Consider the following 22052-nt stretch of genomic DNA (forward strand, 5'->3'; position numbering starts at 1 on the left):
TTCGCCTCCTGATCATCTTGGCCTGGCTTCTGACTCTTACTGCGTGCACATGGCTCCGCACTGAGGACAGCGATCCCTGTCGGTCCTGCTGTCTCCTCCAGCCTCACCACCCCACCCCAGCCCCCATCTCCCAGCACTGGGCGAGTGCTATGACTGCCGGGGCGAGGCATCCTAAAGGTGTTGGGGCTTCACTCCCTGACCCCACGAAGGCGGCCATCCTTTGGTGTCCCTCCTAAGGGGCCCAACATCCCCTTCAAAAGGAAAGCTAGTGTGGCTGCCCTTGAATGGGAAGGACGCCGGCCACCCTCCTGAGGGTGCCATCTGTGTATCTCAAGAGGACCCAACCTCCCTTTTGTGGTGGGAGAGGAAAGAAATGAGCCTCGGAGCTGTGCCAGGGAGGAGACGGCGGGCACGCCACACCTTGGGCTTCCTGGACCCTCCCCCTTCACCTGTCCCTTCCAGGTGAGGCATCCAAGTGTCTCAAGGAGTAGTGGCAGTGATCCCTGCATCCCAGCTCTTGCTTCAACCGAGACAAGCCCCTGGGCCACACCCCCCAGGGGAGCCTGGACAGACTATTTCTGGTTGCTGCTCTGCCTGCGCCGTGCCTGCCCACTGTGCTTCTGACTCATACCTGCTCTCAGCTCCCTTGGGGAGGGGCGACTGAGGGAAGAGAGGCTCAGTTTCACCTTGACCCAGCTACTCCGGGAGGTTTTCTGAACCAGGCATGGGTCCTCCGTCCCGCATCATTATTTCCAGCGGAGGTGAGGATAGAGGTGCGAGAGGAGGGCTGGTCCGGCCCGGGGCCTTCCTCTTACCTTGGAACTCTTCAATGGGCACCACTTGAGCTGATTTGGGCTTGAGCTGGAAAGGTTTGGAGGCCGGGGCAGGGGCAGCGGCGGAGGTGCCCACAGCTTGGAGAGATGAGAAATAAGCTCCTTCGTCGCCACGGTCCAGCTGCCCCGGGCGGGCTGTCCGGGCCCCGGGAAGGCCCAGCAAAGGCTTCCACCGTGCCCTGGGAATGCTCTGGGGCAGATGTGAGGGGACACAGCACATCCAGGAGCATGTGGAGAAAGCCCTGCCTTCGGTGCCCCTTCGGAGATCACTTTCACACTCGGCTGGATTAATTCCCCCCCAATTCCTTTTCTAACCCCCAGCAACCCCTGACAGGGTGCAAGGTGCTTTGCTGAAACTGATTTTTTTTTTTTAAATGATCTCAGGCATCGATCGAGATCCTCAAGAGGAGATCCTCTCTTCTCCAAACTCCCGCGAGCATCACATCCAGAGAGTGGCCCTGGTGTCCAAGGCTTTGGCAACTCCCCTTCTGACGCATCCCCCTCTTCCAGCCAAAGTGAATCCTTTCCTATCCCAGATTCCCTGCTCAGCGGTGTTGCGAGCCGAGCCGCAAGCCCAGACGGCGCCCGCCTTCCGCATCAGAACCCACCAGGACCTGGCCACATGTTGGTGAGTGAACAGGACGCTGGCCAGGCAGCAGAGAGGGCTCAGCGTCCCTCTGGGAGCCTGCGGCGCCCTAGGCGGTGCAGGGCAGGGCAGGGCAGGGCAGGCTCCAGGGTCTCCATCACCAGGGAGGATGCGGGACGCAGGGGCCTGCAGACCCTCACCTAGTGTGGATCCAGCTCCAGAACTGCCTGCCAGCAGAGGGCGCCGAGAACCCTGCTCACTGCTCACGGAGGGGCTGGCTGTTGTCTAAGCAGGCAGTAGGACTGATGTCCAGGGAGCAGGTGAGCTGGGCTGGGAACAGCCTCCCTTCCTGGAGAGTCGGGCAAGCCCCTGTGTGCTTCCTGCGCGTGTCCGTTTCTGGCCACCAATAAGCCCACGTGTGTCTCCTCCCACTGCTGCAGGAGACTAAGGCTCCCAACTAGGTACCAGTAGCTTCTACTACGCCTCCTGCCCTGCTCACGGCCACCCCACCACCATGCCTCTGCCCTCACTGGCCCTGCGCCTGGAATGTGCTATCTTCTTCCATCTGCTCATAGCCCGCCCCTCTGTCTGGGTCTGACTTCCACCCGGCTCCTGCAGGAGTCCTGACTCTCTCTGGGCTCCAACCCTGCCCCCGGGGGTTCTGGGACCGACAGTGGCAGGACAGGGTTCCTGCTCTCAGGGCAGAGTCTCCACTCAGCTCCAAAGCCCTTGAGGGGAATGAAGGATGAATAGGTGTTGGGTCTGGTGGTATCACCCTGGGCATCTCTAAGGCGAGTTGAAGGGGGGGCAAGTAGAGCTCCAAGCCCCACCCCCAGCTCTCACGGACCCCCCGCGCCACCTGAGTCCCACCACATACACCTGCTGCCTCCACTAAAGAGGGAGGGGCCTGGGGTCTAAGGAGTTTTCAGGGGTGTCTCATGCCCGTGCAGACCCTCCCCCCATACCTTCTGCACTGGAGGGCGTCTGGGGCCAGGGGGAGCTCTCCCCAAGGGGGGCAGCGGCAGATGGCCTGATCCGCTCTTGGGGGAAAGAAAAGAAGAAACTCAGTTATGGGACAGGGTGGGGCTGGGGGGTCCTGGAGACACACTGAGGCATCACACACCCTTAGCAGCAGCAGCAGCCTGGTAAGAAGCGGCTCTGTCTACACTGGCCAACTAGAACTGGGTCCAAATCTACTGGAGAGGCAGGGTCTACACTACTGCAGCTTATGGAGGGCACACGTGAACTTGAAGCCAGATAGGGGGACGGGGGGAGCCCGAGCATGCTTTTGGCTGCCCTTTCCTCAGTGGGCCTCCTGATTTACACGACTTTTCCACTCTCCCTATGTGTCCCTGTTCCCACCGGGGGTAGACTTGGATCCAGCTCTGTGTCTGGGCCCAGACCTCTTTGTGCTGAAGTCCCTGGCTAATGACTGCAAAGGGGGACATGTGTCATCAAACGTGTCCAGAAGGGTCCTTGGAGGCTTTCTGCACAACACCAGTGCGGGGCCCGGAGCCCCTCTGCCATCTGGCCTACCTCCCCAACCCACGGTTAGGACCCACTCTCACCAGGGACCCCAATGCGAGGCAACCCCCACTGCCATAGATCCTACCTCTGGGACCAACGGACACGAAGCAGGGGAAGCAGGCTGGGCTGGCCAAGGCCCAAGCTGAATTTCAAAGGACAAACCCAGAGGGACAGGGGAGAAATCGGATTCTTTCCGCTTCTTAAAGGGATTACGCACGATGCCGGTTGGGGGAGAAAAAGGAAATCTACCAGCTAAAAAGTGCAGGAGACTTTCCAGCTGGGAGCCGGAGCCTTTCGACATCAAATTGACATTAATATGGTGCTCAATGAGGAGAAGAGGCTGCAGGACCCAAATTGGCAAGGGCTTAATTAGAGCCACAATAAAACCCGCCCCGAAGGCTTTTTGCTTTGGATCCTTTCTCCTAGCACCCTCTGTGGGCGAGGATTAGGCATCTTGAGCAGTTTTTCCTGCCCCGCAGCCCCTGCCCCGCCGACAGCTTGACACTGGCAGGAGGGGGAACATCTGGGCCCGAGGTTCACAGGCGCAGCTGGACTCCGGCCAAAGGGCTGAAGCACCTGTTGGGAGGCACATGGGGGCTGGGATCTGGGGGCCAGAAAGACCCCCGGCTGGGCTCTCTGGGACATGCTCAGGTGTGCGGGAAGAGCATTCTCACAAGGGCCCGTGTCGCGTGCCAGGCCAGATGGAGGACCCGTCTGCTCCTTTGGAATTGGGGAGCTGCGCGCAAGCCACGTCTTCGAGACCGCGCCAGCTCCTGGCCTCTGAGGCTGGGGGTGGGGCCCGGAAGCCGGCCTCTGCGGTCAGCCAGCCCTGAGTTTGGATCCTGCCTGGGCGCCGCTGTCACCCTGTTACCGCGAGCAGCTGCTTCTTCCTTTCTCAACAGCTTAACTGACTTGCATTTGCGTACCGTGAAGGGCCCTGATCCTCAGAGCTGTGAGTCAGGAGAAGTCCACACTCTGCCAGCGGGCCGATTGTCATTCTTAGTGGGGGTCCGGGCACATGGGGCCCAGGGCACAGGCTTCCTTTGCTAAGAGGAGCGACGGCCCCCAAGACGTGGGCTGCTGGGGTCATTGTCTGTCTGCTGTGCTGGAACCACCTTCCCCTCTGAGCACTCTTGCGCCTGGCACTGGGCTCAGCTGGCAAAGCCGACCACGACCCACTGAGGGCTTGAGGAGCCCCTTTCTTGCCACTTGGGTCCTGGAGACCCTCACAACTCGAGCTCCCCTTGCCTCGGCTCACTGCCCTAGTCTTGGACTCTCTCGTCACCTCCTAGCAGTGCCGCTTTCTTACCCTAAGCCGCTTGCCCCAAATCAGAAGCAGCTCGGAAAATGGATTCAGGGTTCCTGTGTGCATGTGCGTCTCCCACCCAGACAGGCTGCTGTTCGCACGCAGACGCGGCACCCACCCGGCGAGTCTGGTCCCCGCGCGCGTCGGCTAGTCCCAGGCTCAGCACAAACCATCAGGCGGCCGGCCAGCTTCTGCCCTGGAATTGTCAGCATGGACCCATTCTTCACCCCGAAGAAGATCCCTGGGCAGGAAGTTCCCCCGAAATCCCTGAGTCCCCCGGCTACTCCTGCCTCCTGCAAACGCCTCCCATGCGGAAGAGAGGAGGGCAGAAGTAAAAAGAGCGGGGCTGGTCACCCTCCGGGTTCCCGGGAGGCCTTAGGCAAATGGCTCTGGAACGGACTTTTCCAGGGCATTCAGCCAGGCTTGGAGAGGGCGGAGCCCCACTCCAGGCTGGGGGCGGGGGCAGGGGTGGGCAGGGGGCGAGGCTGAGCGTGGATCTCTTCCCCCAGCTGAAGGAGGGGTCTCTGCCCATCGGAGGTGTGGCCTGCCCCTCCCCTGGTCCGTGCGCAGAGAGAGGGAGGGTCACGGCTCTGCCCAAACAGTGACGCGCCCGCCCCTTCCCAGCTGGGACCAGGAAGAATCCCCTCGGACCCACCCTCCCGGCACCCTCTGGGAAGGACGAGTCCTTTCAGACGCCCAGCATTTGCAGTGGGTGGAGACAGGTGAGCCCAGGGGGCCACCCAGCACCCCAGGCCTCAAGTATGTACCCATCCAACTTTGGAAGGGAATTAGGACCAGCGAGCAGGCGTTTCCAAGCCTGTCTGTGGCTGCAGACCCCACAGGGTGGCTGCTGTGGCTGAGGAGGGGCAGGAGAGGATGCTGGCCCTGTCCCCCGCACTCAGCCCAGAAAAGCTCGGCAGGCCCATTCCTAAACCCCCTGCCCAGAGGTGCCCTTCTGCATTGCTGACCAGAGTCTCTCGCCTTCTTGGCTAACTGTACATTGCCCACTCCCAGGGGATCTGGTGCTGAGATGTGGGGACAGAGCGGGCCCTGGCGGGGGGGCGGGGGCAAGCTCCACGGAGCACTGAGACAGAAAATCTCCTGGGAGAGCTCCTCAGTGCCACCAGGCACCTTCCCTTCCTTGGTTACTCTGTCCTCTCGGCCATGCTGGTCTCGGGACCCGCCTGACCAGTGCTGTGGGAGGCAGGAGGAAGAAGCATCGAGGGGCTTGAAGGGAGCCCCAGATCCCCTCGCTCGGGCCCAGTCATGGGGGACCAGACGCCCTCCGTCAGCCCCACACTCTCAGGCTCTAGGGTCTAATGTGCTCTAAGAGCCAAGCCCCATGGCAGACACCGACAGCAGCACACATCACACACGGGGCTGGGGACTGTGGCGGGACGTGGGGAAGAGCAGGGCAGCCGGGCTGTCCCTAAGCACCCACCTGTGGGCTGTGGGGTGCTGGGGGCCATCGGGGCCCGCCCGGTGGAAGTGGAGGGGGCGGGAGTGCTGGGGTCCCCTCTCAGGGCCACAGTGGCCACAGGGGCTCTGGGGACAGGGTCTTTCCGGGGCCTGCCGACGCCTGGCAAGAGACGAGAAAGGCAAGAGGGTGGGGAGTTGGCAGGTATGGGGCACTGCAGAGAGGCCACTTCTGGCCTCACCGAGTGGGCCAGCATCCCCTCCGGGCTCCAGCTCCCTCTGGCACCGTCTCTGCTCCCAGGATCCCAGCAGGGAGCAGGCCACGGTGGGCTGTGGCCCCCCTCGAGCATGTCTGAAGTGTGACGTGGGCCACCGGCAGCCCCTGTGACCCTGGCGAGTCCTCTCCTGCTGACTCTCAAAGCTGGTGGCAGAGCCCATGGTGGGGCGGTCCGGGAAGCACCATGCTTAGAGCCCGCAGCCTGCTGATGCCGCGTCAGCCCGTGGGTGCCCACGCCCCACCTCCCTCCCACAGTCTGACCCCTCCGCGAGGGCCTGCAGGCAGCAGGACCCCGGCGTACCTGCCCCAGCCTCCCAGGCACACAGGTGCAGACTACCTGAGCCAGGCACACCCCACAGTCGGGCTGCGGGAGGGGGCACTTCTGCCCCTGGCCAGGGAGAAGGGACCCCCATTCTTGTCCTGGAGGAGTGGGAGGCATGGGGAGTTCACCCTGGGGTTGCAGGGCCCTTTCCAAAGCAGCACTGACCAGGAAGCTCGAGGAGAGAAATGTGGGGGCGCTGGCTGAGGGCCACAGGCCCGGGGTGCAGGGGGAAGGGGGTGGCGGTGAGGGGGCTTGGGGGGGTGGGGACAGGAGGGAGCAGGAGAGGTGACGAGTGAAGGGGTGTGGTTGGAGTCATGCACTGGGGGCGCCCTCGGAGGACCGGCGCGTACTTACTGCCAACAGCAGAGCCTGCAGCAGCACCTGGGGGAGAGAAGGAGGGTCACAGGGCCTCCCGGGGAAGTGGGGGGGGGGCGGTGACAGGGCTGGGAGAGGGAGGCCTGGAGACTCATGCAGGACTGACTCTGTCTGCCCGGTTTCATCCTCCGCCGGCTGAGGGGGAGGGGCCCCCTTTGCCCATTTTGCAGATGGAGAAGCTGAGTCTCAGAGTTGGGACCGACCCCCCGGGGACCTGCTGGAAAGTGTCAGACACTCCACTGGGGGCAGCACGTGCACTCGTCTTTGAGGTTAGACTCTCAGGCCCTCCTGTGCAGGACAAGGAGGAGGGGTGCCGGAGGACTGGGTGCCGGAGGACTGGAGGCCACCGCGGCCGGGGCAGGCGGGTTTCCTGGAGGCCCTGGTGGAACTGCCCTCCAGGCAGAAACCACAGTGTGTGCTTCCGTCTGCGGGAAGCGGAGATGACCAGGGACTCGCGGAAACGAGAATCATGGCAGCTGCCGCGTGTGGCTGACACGTGCTGAGCGTGGCCCCATGCAGAACCCCACGGGGGCTCCTCGGTGTCCTCACTCTACAGATCTGGGACACTGGGCTCCAGGTAAAGTGACCTGCCCAAGGCCACAGAGCTGGGAGTGGCCGGTGTCCATGCCCCGGGGGCTGAAGAATGCCCGAGGAAAGGAGACGGGGGTAAGAATCCTCAGTCCCAGAAGGAAGGAGCTGTGCCAGGCTTCCCTGGCGGGGTGTCCCTGAAGAACGACAGAGGACCAGGACGCCCCTCGGTGCCCTGGGAGGCCCTTCGGGGGAGTGTATGGACGCAGGCTACGTGAGGCACAGCCTCCCCAGAGTGAGCCCAGAGGACGCCAGGGCGGCCTGGGAGGATGAGGGGCTGGACCGGGTTAGGACTGGATTCTGAGGGCCCTGGGCGGGGCACCCTGGTGGGGAAAGCCCTTTGCCTGCGGCGAGGACGGAGTAGCGGGGCCCCGACGGGAGGGGTACGGAGACCAGGTGGGGGCAGTGGAGAGGAAGGGCTAGCCTCTGGGGACCCCCACACTTGCAGCTTGGCCCTCTGGGTGTTGGTGCCATCACCTGAGATGGGGACACGGTGGGAGCAAAATTAAGCTGGGACTTGTTTCTGCCTGTGTCTTGGGGCTGTTTTCTCCTGTTGTCCTAGAGAAGGGGGGGTCGCAGGTGAGGAAGGGACAGGCTGAGGACACGCAGCACTGCGGGCCTCATCTCTGCTCCTGGGGATTCCAGGAGAAACCCCTCTTTCCCGGGGCAGGCGGGGACTCTGGGGAAGCAGGAACCAGCTCCAGGAGGTCCCCCAGATGAAGGGGTTTGGCCTGCCCCTGCAGGACAGGGGGGTGAGGGTCCAGAGGCAAAGCCTGGTCTACGTGTGCGGGTGCATGTCTGCCCCCGGCGGGCTGGACAGAGGGTGGCCCCCTCGGTCCGAGCGGGTCTGGGCACCTGCCAGCGTCAGGAGACGGCAGATCCTTCCAGGAGGTGGGGCAGAGAGCAGGGGGAGGAGGCCAGTGGGACAGATGAAGGGAGGCAGACTGCCCGGGAGGGAGGTGACAGCCACTAAAGAAAGGGCTCAGGCAATGGCTCCAACAGAGAGATGGGTCGGCACCTGGCGAGGAGGGAGCCGGGCGGGGCGGCTGTCAGCGCCCAGAGCTCTGGGTGCCTTTGAAGGCCCAGAGTGCCGTGAGCGCCTGGCACGTCACCCCTTCAAAGGCCTGTCGCCCGGCCCAGGCACGACATGCCTGTCACGGCCTCCCTGTGAGGTTTTCAGCTTTGATCAGCGTAAAGTCACATAAATCTTTCACATCGGTAGAGGGAGGGTGCCAGTGGAGGGGCTCCCGCAAGGATGCCCAGGCGGTGGGGGGGGTCCGGGGGCCGGGGGCCGGGGGCGGCCGCCCTGCTCTGGCTTGGGAACTGGGCCCAAACCAGTTGCTCGCTGCTGGACCAGGGCTGCTGGGCCTCAGTGTGCCCATCTGGGGAGTGGGGGGTACTCGTTCCGCCCATGGGGCAGCTGTGAGGGCTACGGGAGGAGCTCCGTGTCGGGTGCCCGGTGCAGCCTCTGTCAGGGAGCTGGGCAAGTGTCGGACCTCAGCCAAGTCACTGGGGGCCGGCCAGGGAGAGTCCACCCTGGGGCTGAGCCCCAGCCCCTCCCCACAGCAGCTCGGGGGCGCCCTGGGATCTGTGATTTCATGAAAACATCCATGGCCTCTGGGGGGGGAGCCCTGATGAGTGGCCCTCCCCGGGCTGTTCCCGACGCAGGCACGTCTGGGTGCACCCTAGCCCTGGCACAGAGGCAGAGAAAGGAGGCCTGCGGGGATCTCGGGCCAGGGCCTCCAAGGACCCCTCCTTAAAATGGGATAAAAGAGACCCACTTCCTGGGGTGACGCTGAGGGTCGAGGGTGTGGTGACCGTGCAGCATGCGGCGCCCGAGTGGCAGGCTGTAAATGCCCCGGAAGCTGGTTACGGTGCTGCCCACCACAGCCTGGAGGCAAGGGTCCCCCCACCCCCTGCCAACACCCCACGTGCTGTCTCTCCAGCCTGCAGGGCCAGGCAGAGAAAGGACAGCAGGAAAGACGCTGAGCTGCTCATCTGGGGTTTCCCCTGGCACCTGGGGTGGGAAGGGCGGCTTAGGTGTTGCAGGGGACAGGGGCACCTCGTAACAGGGGGGCGGGGGGCAGGGTGAGTTTGCACGCTTGTATCTGTGCACACGTTGGCACGCCCGTCTGCACAGGTGCGTGCTCGTACGCTCGCAGGTATCCGCACATGCGTGTGTGTGTGACCCACAGCCCCTGGGGTGGAGAGCGGGGGAGACCACAGCCCCCCACCCCTGGGCCGGGGTCGGGCAGGGGGTACGTACACGCGTTGGGAGAGCCGTGGGGCAGTGGCAGGTAGGAGCCGGCGCGCCAGGACCGGGTGCGGAAGTTCCTCTTGCACTTGCCGCAGTCGGGGCCGGTGGTGTTGTGTTCACACTCGCACTGCAGGCTGCCCTCCCGCACGGAGCACAGGTTGGCGTGAAGGTTGCACTTGCACCTAGGGGGGACCCAGAGGGTCAGAGAGGTCCGTGAATCCTGGACAGGTAGGCACGGGAGGGTGACGTGGGGGCCTCCCGTCCAACCTGCTGGGACTCTCCTTTGGGACAAAAACTCCCCGATCGCCCCGCTCTTCAGAAAGCACCTGATCCACCCTTTCCCAGGCTAAAGCTGTGCCCGGAGCCCCCCGCCACGGGTCCACCCCACGGTGGGTCGGTGCCTGTGGCGCTCTCCGCCGTCCCAGGGCGGGTGGGAGGGTGACCTTGACCCAGACGCTGTGTCCTAATCACCTTTGCTCTCCACCGAGGCAGGATGACAGGCAGCAAAAGCCGCTCACCAGCCCTCCCCTCGCAGACCTGGTCCCAGCCCCCGGCCGCCCCTCAACTCTCAGCCTCGGCCCACACCCACACCCCTGAGGGCAGATGGAGAGAACCCCTACCTACTCCCAAACCCCGTGGGTTTGTCCACACATGTATTATTCATTCCTTCATTCAAATATTTATAGGCAACTCATTATTCTGAAATCCAGTAAATAAAGGGAGAGAATCCAGCGTGTCCTGTGTGTCCTGTGTAAACTGTACCCCCACGTAACGAACTGTGGATGGGGGGTATTTCTTTTTATAGAAGCGTCCCCGCTAGTAACCGAAGCAGGCGGGAGTGGGAGGTCGCTGTGCAGCAGCCCTGCCCCGGCCAACGGCTCCAGGCTGCGAGCCGCAGCCGCCGCCACCTCGCAGAGACGGCCGACCGACGGAAGGCACACGGCACCCGACGGCCGACGGACGGAAGGACACACGGCACCCCGACGTGGTCTCACCCAAGCCCGCTGAACTGGAATCTGATGGGGCCTCCGCATCTGTCTACAAAATCCCAGGGAATACGGAGGCCAGAGACACACACACGACAGCAGCGGGATGCAGTCGGCCCGGACAGAGGGGTCTCCGGGAGTGACCAGCCAGCATTTCTACCCGATGAAGAGTGGGGGGCAAAGACTGATGGGGGGGCCACACCAAGAGAAGCCTCGCAGGCGTCGGCCATCCGGATCCTGATTCAAACAGCCTCTAAACTCAAATAAAACGTTCATGAAACAATCGGAAATACGGAGAATGACTGTATTTGATGACCTTAAGTTAACGCTGGTTAGATGCGGGGATGGTGGTCTGGTCACATTTTTTTTTTTTTTTTAAAGATTTTATTTATTTATTTGACAGAGAGAAATTACAAGTACACTGAGAGGCAGGCAGAGAGAGAGAGAGAGAGGGAAGCAGGCTCCCTGCTGAGTAGAGAGCCCGATGCGGGACTCGATCCCAGGACCCTGAGATCATGACCTGAGCCGAAGGCAGCGGCTTAACCCACTGAGCCACGCAGGCGCCCCGACTGGTCACATTTTTTAAAGTCCTTCTCCTTTCAAGATCTACACTGGAGTACTTACAGAGGAAGTGAACCGGGCTCTGGGATTTGCTTCAGAGTGACACAGAAAGGAAGAAGGTGGCCCGAGATGGGGATGAGACCCGACAGACCACGGGTTGGTAGCTCCCCGGCTCGGGGGGACAGGTATATGGCGGTCCTCTGCTGGCATCCGTGGTGGAAATCCTCCGGAATAAAAAGAAAGCCAGAGGGCTCTCGGTTCTGATACGGGAAGATTTCCAAGGTGTTATTGTCCATGTTTGTAAAAAGCAACTTGCAGAATAACGTCCTTTAGTAGAATCCTGTTTTTGTTAAAATGTGCAAAAACTATAGAGATCGGATACCAACTACGTGCCAGGCTCTGGGCTGGGGAGCAGATCGTGGAATGACCAACAAAGTGGGGGTGGGGGGGTCCCCGCTCCCACAGAGTATACAGTCTGTCTAGTAGGGGAATGATGAAACCAGCGATTGGGTTAATCCGTGAAGCACAGGGGGCATTCTAGGGCAGTGAAGCCATTCTGTGTGACAAGGTCATGGTGGCAGCAGGACTCTGTGCATTGGCCCAAACCCACAGAGCTGACAACCCTGAGAGGGACCCCGATGCGCCTGTGGGCTCTGGCTCCCAGTAACACAGCACTGCTCATCGCCTGTAGCGAATGATCCCACTAGCGCAGCAGTAATGATGGAGGGCCGTGTTCACGGATGTTCACGGAGACCGGGTATCGGGGACCCTCTCCCCAACATGACGTCTATTAGTTTGACAATAGTCATTGTGCCAATCTTTAGTTCATGGCACTCGTTACAGGTGCCTAAGCACCATACAGAGGAGAGGGTGTAAGGGCGGGTCCTAACTTAGTCTTGGGGGAACAGCATAGGCTTCCAGGAAGAAAAGTTTAAAATTAAGGCCTGAAGCAGGATCAAGAGTTTGCCAGACAAGGAGGAGAGAACCCCCTGGAAAGAGGCAAGAACAGGAGGAGAGCCCCTACTAGGGCCGAGAAGAGTTCCACCCCTGAGGTCTGAGGGGAGCCCAGCGGTGGGAGGGGGCCAGGCCAGGACACAGAGGCCACTGGGAGGTTGGAGGTGGTCTGCCCTGACCCACTGTTTCTGTCATTTACCTGGGGAGCCAGAGCCTGGCTGGGGAGGTCAGGGAGAAAGCTGGGCATCGACTGGAGGCGGAGAGCCCAGGCCTGGGCTCGGATGGAGTCATGGAGGCCCCCAGTCAGGCCAGTCTGCAGTATCCAGCCATGGTGAGCCCAGGCACGCTAACATGTATCTCTTCCTGTTACATTTAAAATACATATATCCACCCCCAAATCACCAGGAAAAAAACGTAACTGGGCTTCAGCGTGGTTGTCCTAGGTTGGGAGGAGATGGGCTGATTCGTGGCTTTTCTTTTTTTCTTGGTCGTTGCGCATTTCCTACAGGCTCTATCATGAGCAGGTCTTAGGTTTAGAAGCAGATGGCAAATGTTATTTTCTACCAGGCGGTCAGGCCTGACCCTCTCGAGAACTTACTGCAGCTCAGACCTGGGCTCCATGGGGCATGGAGAAGCCTGTTCACTCTTTCAGAGTTCCAATCTGTGGCCGCAAAAGCACAGGGGGCCTACCGTGTGCCCGGCTCTTGGAAAGGCACTGGGGGATGGGCTGGCACCTGTTGGCACTGGTGACGCTTCTTTCCTGGGCAACCGGACTCCAGAGCTAGTCCTTGGCAAAGAGAGGTTCTGTGCTTAACCTTACTGGTCAGCACACACGATGCTTCCTTAATGCCCTCACGCCCCCCTCCCTGACCCCCACACCCACAGTGCCCATTAGCAGATCACAGGCTCTGACAAGTCCTGCAGGAAAGAAACCTGTCTGACTTTGTCTAACAGAAGTTTGTTTGCAAAACGAATTTGACCTCAGATTTTTTTTTTCCCCTTCTGAATTCCTATTTAACATCCCACTGAGCTAGCTGGAGAGGAACCCCCCAGCTGTGTGGAACCAGGAACATACTCCATGCCTCTGGCCCAAAGATGGGATATTTTTAGAGATCAGCTACATAAAGAAAAGATTGCCATCTCAACTGGGTGATAACACTGACCTTGGCTTGTTAAAAATGCATAAAGACTGGCTGAATCAGAGAAGCAGATTGTAGTGATCGTGGCGGGGAGTCCAGGGTGTCAGAGTTGGACAGGCCCGTGGGGCCCAGGCTGGGGAGAAGCCGAGGCCACGCAGCTAGTTCCTCAAGACCCAAATCCTGACCCGGGCTCTGCCCCAGTTCCATACTGGCCAGGCCCTCCCACAGGCCTCCGCTCCCAGAGGGTGTCTTGGCTTCTCCACCCTTGCTGGCTGAGCCTGGAATGAGCTCGGTGCCTCCTCCCCCAAGGAGAGAAGTTCCCCGTTGGGCATGGCTGCCAGGAGAAGCCCACATAGTGGGGGAAAGCCTCACCAGGGCTGGCACAGACACGGACCCCCGTCAATGGAGCTGCTTCTTAGACTTCCTGACTTTGCAGGAAGGACTGGGAGACGCTGTCTCTGTGTTCATACAGGTGCGCGCCCTTGTTCAGGGCTTGGCAGTTCCGAATCTCTCCCTGTCTCTCCAGGTCTCTGTCTCTCCCTCGCCATCTCCATCCAGCCTGGATTCTGAGCTTGCTTTCCTCTGGACCTCCGCAGACGCTGTTCCCTCCACCTGGAGCAGCTGCCGAGCCCTGCCCCGGTCTTCTAAAGCTCACCACTGGGGGAAGCGCCAGGTTTGAGACCAGATGTCACTTGTGCAGGGGACTTCTCACGGTCCCAGCTCTGTGGGCCCCTGTTACACTGTTCCTCACCCCAGTAAGCATCAGCGTCGGTGCGGTCTCCCCCCGTGGAGCACACGACGTGATCGTGGGAGAGGCACGCGTGAACCATAAGGCAGTTTCGGGGTTTGTATTTATTTTGAACACAGTATTTTTTTTTTAAGTGACGAACGCATCAGACCTGGGATCTTAAACGTATCATCGCCCAGGTGAGGCAATAAGGCATATTCACTTAAAGCAACTCTGAAGCAAGGAAATTAATAATCCGGGACGTCCACATGCACGAGGGTGAGGTCACACCACAAACAGAAAGTAACTCAAAACGGGTCGAAGACATATACGTAAGAGCTAAAACAAGAAAAACAGAAACATACGGGCAAATCTCTGACTCTGGGTAGAGCGGCGGTTTCTTCGCCAAGACACCCAAAGCATAGACAACAGCAGAAAAAGATGTATACATTGGATTTTATATAAATGAAAAACTTGGCGCGTGTCAGAGGCCGTCATCAAGAAAGTGAAAAGACACTTCACAGAACGGGAGAAAACTGCTGCGGCTTGTGTCTACGCTACTGGGTGAGCTTCTGCACCTCCGTAATCAAAACATGACCCGGTTTTTAAAGTGGAGAAAGGATCCGCTTTCACCCAAACCCTTTCCCCAAGACACAAGCAAGGCCAACAAGACCGTGACAAGATGTCAGCCAAAAGCAAATCAAAATCCCGCACGTTGCCCTCCGAGGCGTATCTTATGTTGATCATCAAAAGCACAGACAGTGACAAGTGTTGGCAAGGACAAGGCACCACCCGGCGATCCCGCCCACAGGTGTACACCCCGCAGACAGGAGGGCACGCCCGCCCGAGGGAGGAAGGTGTGCGGGGTCGCTCCTAGCTCCTAGCAGCCGCCTTCACAGTAGCCGAAAAGCAGAAACAACCCGAGGGCTCGTCCACAGAAAAGCAAAACACATGCAAGGGAATATGACCGGGCCATAAAGGGGAACGGGGCTGGGATAACCTGCTCCTAACCTGCTCCGGCAGGGGTGAAACTGGAAAGCACGAGGCTTAGCAAAAAATAAGCCAGACACAAAAGGGCAACGGCTGTTTGATTCCATTTATAGGAAATGTCCAGATTAGGCAAATCCACAGAGACTGAAAGTAGATTAGCGATGGCCAGGGGGCTGGGGAGGGAGAAGGGGAGGGGTTCGGTTCTTTGTAAGGTGATGGAAGTGTTTGAAAGCCTGCCTGGGCGGCTGGGTGCGTCTGTGAGCAGACTGAAGTCACTGAATTGTACACTTTAAATGGGTGCCTTGCGTGGTAAATTATATCTCAGGGGGCTGCGAATGAATGAATGAATGGTTGGATGGGTAATAACTGGGGAGAATTGTGAAGGGGTCACTTACGTGACCGAAGCCCGGGAAACAGGGTTTTATTATCCTCTCTCTCCTAGAAATTGTCAGAGGCGTGTTTTACTATCGTATCAAACGTATCACGCTGTGCCTTAAAGAGGGCCGCCGGCGGAGGAGGCGGACACGTGGCTCAGCTCTGAGAGCCCCACGGGAAAGGCCGTGCGCCCTTTCCCAGCAATCCCGTGAACAACACACCATGATCATATACACTGAGCAGATTGGGAAACTGAGGCCCGGGATGGGGATGTGAATGGCCCGAGGTCCCCCCGCCGGGAAGGGGCAGAAGCCAGAACTTGAATCAAGGCAGCCCGAAGCCAGAGCCACACTCAGTGCCTGAACTCCCTGGTGGCCAGTGGGGGTGGGGGCACCACGGAGCCCGGGAGTCCCAGGGTGGTCACCTGCCTACTGAGGACTGGTGGTGTCGGTCACCCGTGAGTGAGGGAATGAATGAATGGACAGGAGTGACGCACCTGCCACATCACGTCACTAACCGCACACCGCGGGGACCAGGCAGGGTCTGCGCTCCTTCCTCCAGCCTTTCCTGGTGATTGCACAATGGGAGCCCCGGCCCTGGGTCACACTAGCCTGGCATGTCCATGCGACCTTAGGAAGGCTGCGGAACATCCCATGGCTCAGTTTTTAATCTGTAAAACAGGGCGGCAGTGGCATCTGCCCCCCAGGGTTGTCGTAAGACGCAATGGAGATGTGGTCTATGACCGGTTGGTTTCCTCACTCCTTAAACTTAAGAGCTCCTAGAGACAGGGATCCTGAGATCCTTCCAGGAATGAAGACATCAACTCTTTGCAAGAGCCTTACGAACGGTAATACTGCTGTCATCTCTATCTTACAGCTAAGGGAAGGAGGCACAGAGAAAGGAAGGGAGTTGCCCAAGGCCACACAGCTGCTGAGTCCCCTTTAAGAAGGGCCGCAAGCAGGCAGGGGACAGTGGCTTGGAGAGTGTCCAGGACTGCCTGTGGGACAGACATGGGCCCAGAGGAAGGCAACGCACCCACAGTCGCCCAGACACAGGCACGCCCCTTCCCACCCTCCCTCAAGCTGCTTGCTGACCTTCTGGGGTTTCTCTTCGCCATTCCAGAAGGCCGCGGGAGATGACATAAATAAAAAAATAAGCAAGCACATATCAATAATTTATTGGGCACGCCTACGTGGACAGGCACTGTGCAAATGTGCATCGTTAACCGAATCCTTGTGAAAACCCAGAAAGCACGATACCCCCACGTCACAGGGGAGGGGCTAGACGCCAGTGGGTCCCTGTCAGTAACTCACTCCGGGCATCTGGGTGTGGACAGGCGGGATTTGAACTCAGGGCTCCCGGGTGCCTGCGGTGGACCTCACGGCCCCTTTCCCACCTCTTGCCGCTGGACGTGCTGATCGCACGAGGCCAGGCGAGGGGGCACAAGGCTGTGCCCCCACCCACAACCTTCACAATTCTGAGGCCTGGTCCTAGCACAGCCTCAGAAGAAGCCCCTTTCCCACCTTCTGTCCGAGCACTGGCCCCCCGCCTGTGTCCAGGCCTGGGGGTGCTGCTCTCCCTCCGGCCTGAGTGTTTCTCCTGCATCCGTGGGATCAACTTTCCCAAGGAATTGTTTTCTGAATTTGACCTTTGAGAACCATCAGTCTCACCAGAAAACCATCCCCTGAGCCACCTGACCCCACGACACAGCACTTTCCAGCTCATCCGTCAGGAAGCATTATTTAATAATGAACCGAGGGACCGCGTGAGGCCGGCCAGCCCCCAGGGACCTGCCACCGGCTGGCGGACACTTCCAGCCCGCCCGGGTCTGCTACCCCTCCCACCCCCGTCCGGATCTCAGAGTCCCAGGCTTTAAGTCTACGGACCCAGCCGGAGCAGCTCCATGAGAGACGGAGAAAGAAGGAGAGAGGACAGAGCAGGAGAGGTGCTGAGTCAGCATCCAGACGCCCGGCCGGGCTCCTAATTTGCAGGGTGACCTTGAGCAAGTCACTTCTCAGGGACTCAGACCTTTCCTTTGCAGCTTGGAAGGGTTGAATTACATCTGAGAGTTTCAATTCTGCTATTTCATTGCTCGCAAGTGCCCGACACACTGCGGGGCCCCCATGGGCTCTCCGTGTCTGTGGAATGAATGAGTGAGGTTATCCCAGCATCGGGCCAGCGGCTGCTCTGGTAAGACCCAGGCAGTGTTACATCTGGTGGCAGGTGACCAGACTCCGGGTGTCAGTCTCCCCTCTGACAGGGCCGCTGGGAACGAGGGGCAGCGTTACGTGGGGAGCACAGCATGGGGTTCCACACAGAGCAAGCCCCACGCACATCGCTAGCGGCTGAGAGGTCACAGAGCTGGGAGCGGAGGGTTCCTAGCAATAAAGATGGGCCTTGCCCTTACGTGGCAGCCCCCCGGTGCCCAGCCTGACACAGCCTCCCTCCTCTGTCCTTTCTACCCCAGAGCCTGTCCGTGGCCAGCGCTCCCAGGTCAGCTGGCCTATTCTCCACGCCCTGGGGGTCCCCAAGGGGGGACATACACACTGTCATCTTGGAGCCACTTTCCTGAGGAGACAGAGGTGGCAAATAAAAATATATGTTGCCTGATTAAATTAGAATTGCAAGTAAACAATGAATAGGTTTTTAGTATAAGTATATCCCACGGCATATTTGGGACAAACTTATACTTAAAATTTCTTTCTTAGTGTGAAATTCACATTTAACGGAGCACTTTCTCTGGCACCTCGCCTGCCACGCTGCTCCTGTACGGGTCTGCATCATGGGTTTCCAGCCCGACCCCTGACTCCTCTTAAGGCCTGGCATGGGCTGTACCCGCTCTCCCACTGGAAGCTGGCCCTCCTGCTCACCTCCAGACCGAGGCCTCCGCCCCCTTCTCCAATCAATGAGTCCCTAACGAGCCCCGAGCCCCCAGGACCGGCAACTGTCTGCGGTGGGGCCAGGCCTCACCTCCATGGCAAGGCCTTCCCAGACGACCCAGTTCTTGGGGGACCGCGCTCTGCTCCTCCCGCCAAGAGGCAACCGGCACGCTGCCATCACTGCCTCCTGTCCACCTGCAGGGCCTGCCCGGGGCCTCGGCAGCCGCATGAGCCTGGGGACCCCAGGGCCAGCGGCCCCAGCCAGACCAGAGCAGTGCCCTGCCCCGGGGGGAGGGCGGGCGGTGCCCCGGAGCTGCCGGCAGGAGCGCCATCTGGCCGCGGGCCGGGCACCAGTGCTCCACGAAAAATCGTGAGCGGGCCCTTCCCTCCTCGGGGCGAGAGGAGCGGGTGTTTGGAGCGCCTCCCAGACAGGAGGGCGGGAGGAATGTAGGTCAACGCCTGGCAGCCGGAAAGAGTGATGTCATCGCTCCTGGGGTGGGGGTGGGGGCGATGAGAGAGAGAGAGAGAGAGAGAGAGAGAGGCGGGTGCTGGAGCCCAGCAGGGAGGAGGGGCCCGGGGCTGGCTCCCCTCCAAGGTCAAACCCTCCAGGATTTCGGGACATTCACAGGGACCCCTTGGCCATGGGGCACACAGTGGGGGGCTCAGGGAGAGCCCAGGGCCCTGGTGGTTCTCGGTGCTGTGTCCTCTCTGCCCGGCGTCCCCCCCAGTTGGCTGCTGCTCCGACTGTTATTACACGCAAGGCGAACAGAGAGGACTTGCGTGTTCCCGACACCCGAAGCCTGGAGCTGTTGGGGACAAGCGACTATTTTGAAGCAGTCGTGGTGTCTGCCCATTTCTCTGCCAGATAGAGCCTGTGCCTTCGGGTAAAGACGGTTCTGTTTTCTGGGAGACATGTCAGTGGGCTGCAGGGTTTAGAGGGAAGCTCGCCCCAAGCCTGTGCTGACACGTGTTGGACGTGGACGGACGTGTTGGCACAAGAGGCTGGACACACGCTGTGCAGGACCAGGGAGAAGGTGACAGCCCCAGGGGCACTCAGGGGCTCACGGCTTCAGGGCTGGGCTCTGCATGCCAAGGAGGGAGGATGTGGCCTTGGGAGGGGGCTGGGGCTCCCTGGAAGAGTCGGGGGCAGGGGTACCCCTTCCCAGCCAGCAGGTGCCATGGAAACTGCTGGGTCTCAGGGTGCTGCTGGCCAAAGGTCATCCTTTGAAGTGTCCTTACATCCCACAAAGGGGATACCATGGCCTGGGGGCCATAGACCTTTCTGGGGGGGAAGATGAAGGGAGAGACTGTGCTTGGCAGGGGCACACCGGCGTGGAGGGATGGGCAGCCGTTCCAGAAGCAAGCAATGATGGGAGGAAAGCTTACAGCTCCTGCTGGATCAAGAGGTGATGAGGGACCAGAGGGGCACACTAGGGACAGTGGGGAGGGGAACCCAGTAAAATGCTGGACTTTTCCAGTGAATTAGCGGCAGGGGGCGGGGCTGGGTCTGGAAGGGAGGGAGGAGGGCTCCCGGGGGGGCGCGGGGGCCACAGGAGGCAGGAGCCTCAGGGCAGAGCGGCAGGGCGGGCTCCGGCTTCCTGTGGGACCAACGCCGGCTGCCGCTCCTCCTGGAACGCAGTCAGGCCGGCAATTGAGTTCATTGGCCAAATCAAATTTGGGCTTCTGTGCGAAGTCCTTTTATATTAAGTGCTTTAACGTACATCACCTCCTCCAGACTATTGATAAATCCTATTACCCATTACAGAGCCAGAGGCAGCCTCCCCGCCACCGGGAGAGGCTTGTGGAAGGGAACTGGTGGGCCTGAGTGTGTGGCTTGTGGACGACACAGCGGGTATGGCCAGGGAGGGCCTGGAAAGGCCACCTCGCCCCCCAGCCTGGCCAGGCCGTTTACTAAAGCCAGATCTGTGTCCTCCCCCCTCCCCGTGAAGGGAGGGCCAGGCCCGGGTGGTCGGGTGATCGGGGCTGCTGGGTGCGTAGGATGGCAGGGAGCAGCTATAGGGTGGGTGTCTGCGTTGCCTCCCTGCCCCGGAGCTGCTAACACGCCACTCCCTTCTGCTCGGCAAGGAGCTGCTGCTGGAGAGCGTGTTTGCTCACGGATGAATGAGTGACAGAATTCAAGAAACGCACAACATGCCCAGCCGGCTCCCGGCCCCAGCCTCACGGGGTGTGGGGGGGGAACGAGCCAGACCCCACGCAGCTCCGTGCCTGGGGCAGGGTGGGGGCGGGGGTTCAGATGTGTCCATGCAGGGCCTCCGAAACTGCGGCCAAGCAGTGGGACTGCCACACTCCATGAAGGCCCAAGCGGGACATGGAGGGGTGGCTGCCCAGGTCTCCAGCCTTCGGGAGCCCGAGAGAGGGGCCGCCTGAGCCAAGCCCCAGCGAGGAGAAACCGGCCAGAGGGGCAGGCGGAGATGGCCTGGTCGTGCTCCAGGCAGAAGGAACAGTGTGAGTCAGAGGGACCCAACATCAGGGCCCCAGCTCTGTGAGGACCCAGAGCCCAGGCTGCCAGAGGAGGGGGGCAGAGCCTGTGGGCCGTGGGCCGTGGGAGCAGAGCCGCAGGGGCCGGACTTGACATGGGCGGCGGGAAGCCATGAAGGGGAAGGGACCCAGCTGTACTTGTGTTTGGGAAAAAAACCCTCTGCACGGAAGGGGCAACACTACGCAGAGAAGCCAGACATCTTCCCAGATGAAATCCTGGCGCTGGTGGTGTCGCTCTCTGGGGGGCAGAGGGGTGACAGGAGTTCATGTAAGGAACCTGCTCAGGCCGGGAGTGGGGTGTGTAGGGGTGTGTAGGGCTGGGTAGGCATCTAGAGGGAGGGCATGGCCCCGCAGAGGGGAAAGAGGCCTCCAGGATCCCAAGCTCAGAATGGGCAACTCTGAATGGGGGGAAGCCCAAGACTCCCCAAGTCCCAGACAGCCGAGCCAAGGCCTCTCGGGGACCCAAGGTTCCCACTGAGGCCTCAGGGCGTCCTACGGCCCAGAGCCTGGGAGTCTGTGAGCAGCAGGTGTGCCATGCTTCAGGGGTGAGGAGTTCAGTGACGAGGGGTGCTTGGGCAAGCGGGCTTCTGCCTGTGGGGGTGGGGCGGGGCAGGACACACCCCCGTGTGGGGGGGCGTGGCACGGTGCAGGGCAGGGAGCAGCTGTGACTCGAGCCCATGCTTGATGCCAGGCGACATTGACCCCTGCTCACTCCGCTGTGGAGGCCGAGGCCTGAGAACAGACTCAGACGGATCCCCCCTTCCCCCCGCCCCGACTCGCACTGCCCCTTCACGGCCCGCCTGCCGGCTCCATGCCCACGCCTCCAAGTCTCACGGGTCACAAAACTGGGGTCTGGGCTCACAGCCTGCTGGGGCCTGGGGTTTGTCCGCGGGGTGCCGCCAGGCTGTGGGGACCGCACGGGAGGGCAGATGAGACCCAGAGGATCCCCCCACCAACTTCCAGTGAGGGCCGCACACCTGGAGTGAGTTTTGCGTTCAAGTGAGTGAAAACAAGACTCCTTGTTTTCAAGTTACTCTGTGTAACAAGGGCACCTACTTCTTGCTCACCCGCGGTGTGGGGCCCTGAGCTTACCGGCAGGTGCTGGAGGAGCCTCCCAACAGTGGGATCCAAGCCGGGGAGACTTGCCTTGGGCCAGAACCTCGCAGAGGAAAGAGTCAGATGCAAACGTAGGCTTCCCTTGGGCTCCGAGAGCCTGGTCACCACAGAGGGACCTCTTGGAGCCTCTGGGCGGGTGGGGGGTGGGTCTGGGGCGCGGGCATGGCCATCCTTGGTTGCCAGAAATACTAGAAGTCAGGTTTCTAACCCAAATATTGCATCTGTCGGTGGCGTACGTGGGCCTTTCCCCCTTACATGGGCTGCAAGGCTCCCCTCCGTCCCCCCTCCCACGTGGCAGCCCCCTGCACCTCGTAGGTCCGTTGGCTCTTCCCACACTGG

General features: G+C 60.6%; 1 protein-coding gene and 1 long non-coding RNA gene across 6 annotated transcripts in view; one reads left to right on the forward strand and one right to left on the reverse strand.

Moving 5' to 3' along the window:
- NTNG2 (netrin G2) overlaps window positions 1-22052 on the reverse strand; it is a 65561-nt gene that overhangs the window by 4153 nt on the left and 39356 nt on the right. For 3 of the 5 annotated variants that reach the window (XM_059142210.1, XM_059142209.1, XM_059142211.1), the window contains 5 exons: window positions 9497-9669; window positions 6622-6648; window positions 5694-5831; window positions 2385-2459; window positions 816-911 (listed from right to left, as the gene is read on the reverse strand). In XM_059142210.1, the coding sequence (XP_058998193.1) occupies window positions 816-911; window positions 2385-2459; window positions 5694-5831; window positions 6622-6648; window positions 9497-9669 (509 nt within the window). The remainder of the gene's footprint in view (window positions 1-815; window positions 912-2384; window positions 2460-5693; window positions 5832-6621; window positions 6649-9496; window positions 9670-22052) is intronic. The other 2 variants (XM_059142212.1, XM_059142213.1) reach the window with 2 other exon arrangements.
- LOC131812539 (uncharacterized) lies at window positions 67-10704 on the forward strand. The gene is made up of 3 exons (XR_009346391.1): window positions 67-462; window positions 1218-1461; window positions 10293-10704. It is a non-coding gene; the product is annotated as an uncharacterized LOC131812539 (long non-coding RNA).

This window comes from Mustela lutreola, chromosome 12 (genome assembly GCF_030435805.1).
Source record: "Mustela lutreola isolate mMusLut2 chromosome 12, mMusLut2.pri, whole genome shotgun sequence".
Classification (NCBI taxonomy): Eukaryota; Metazoa; Chordata; class Mammalia; order Carnivora; family Mustelidae; genus Mustela; species Mustela lutreola.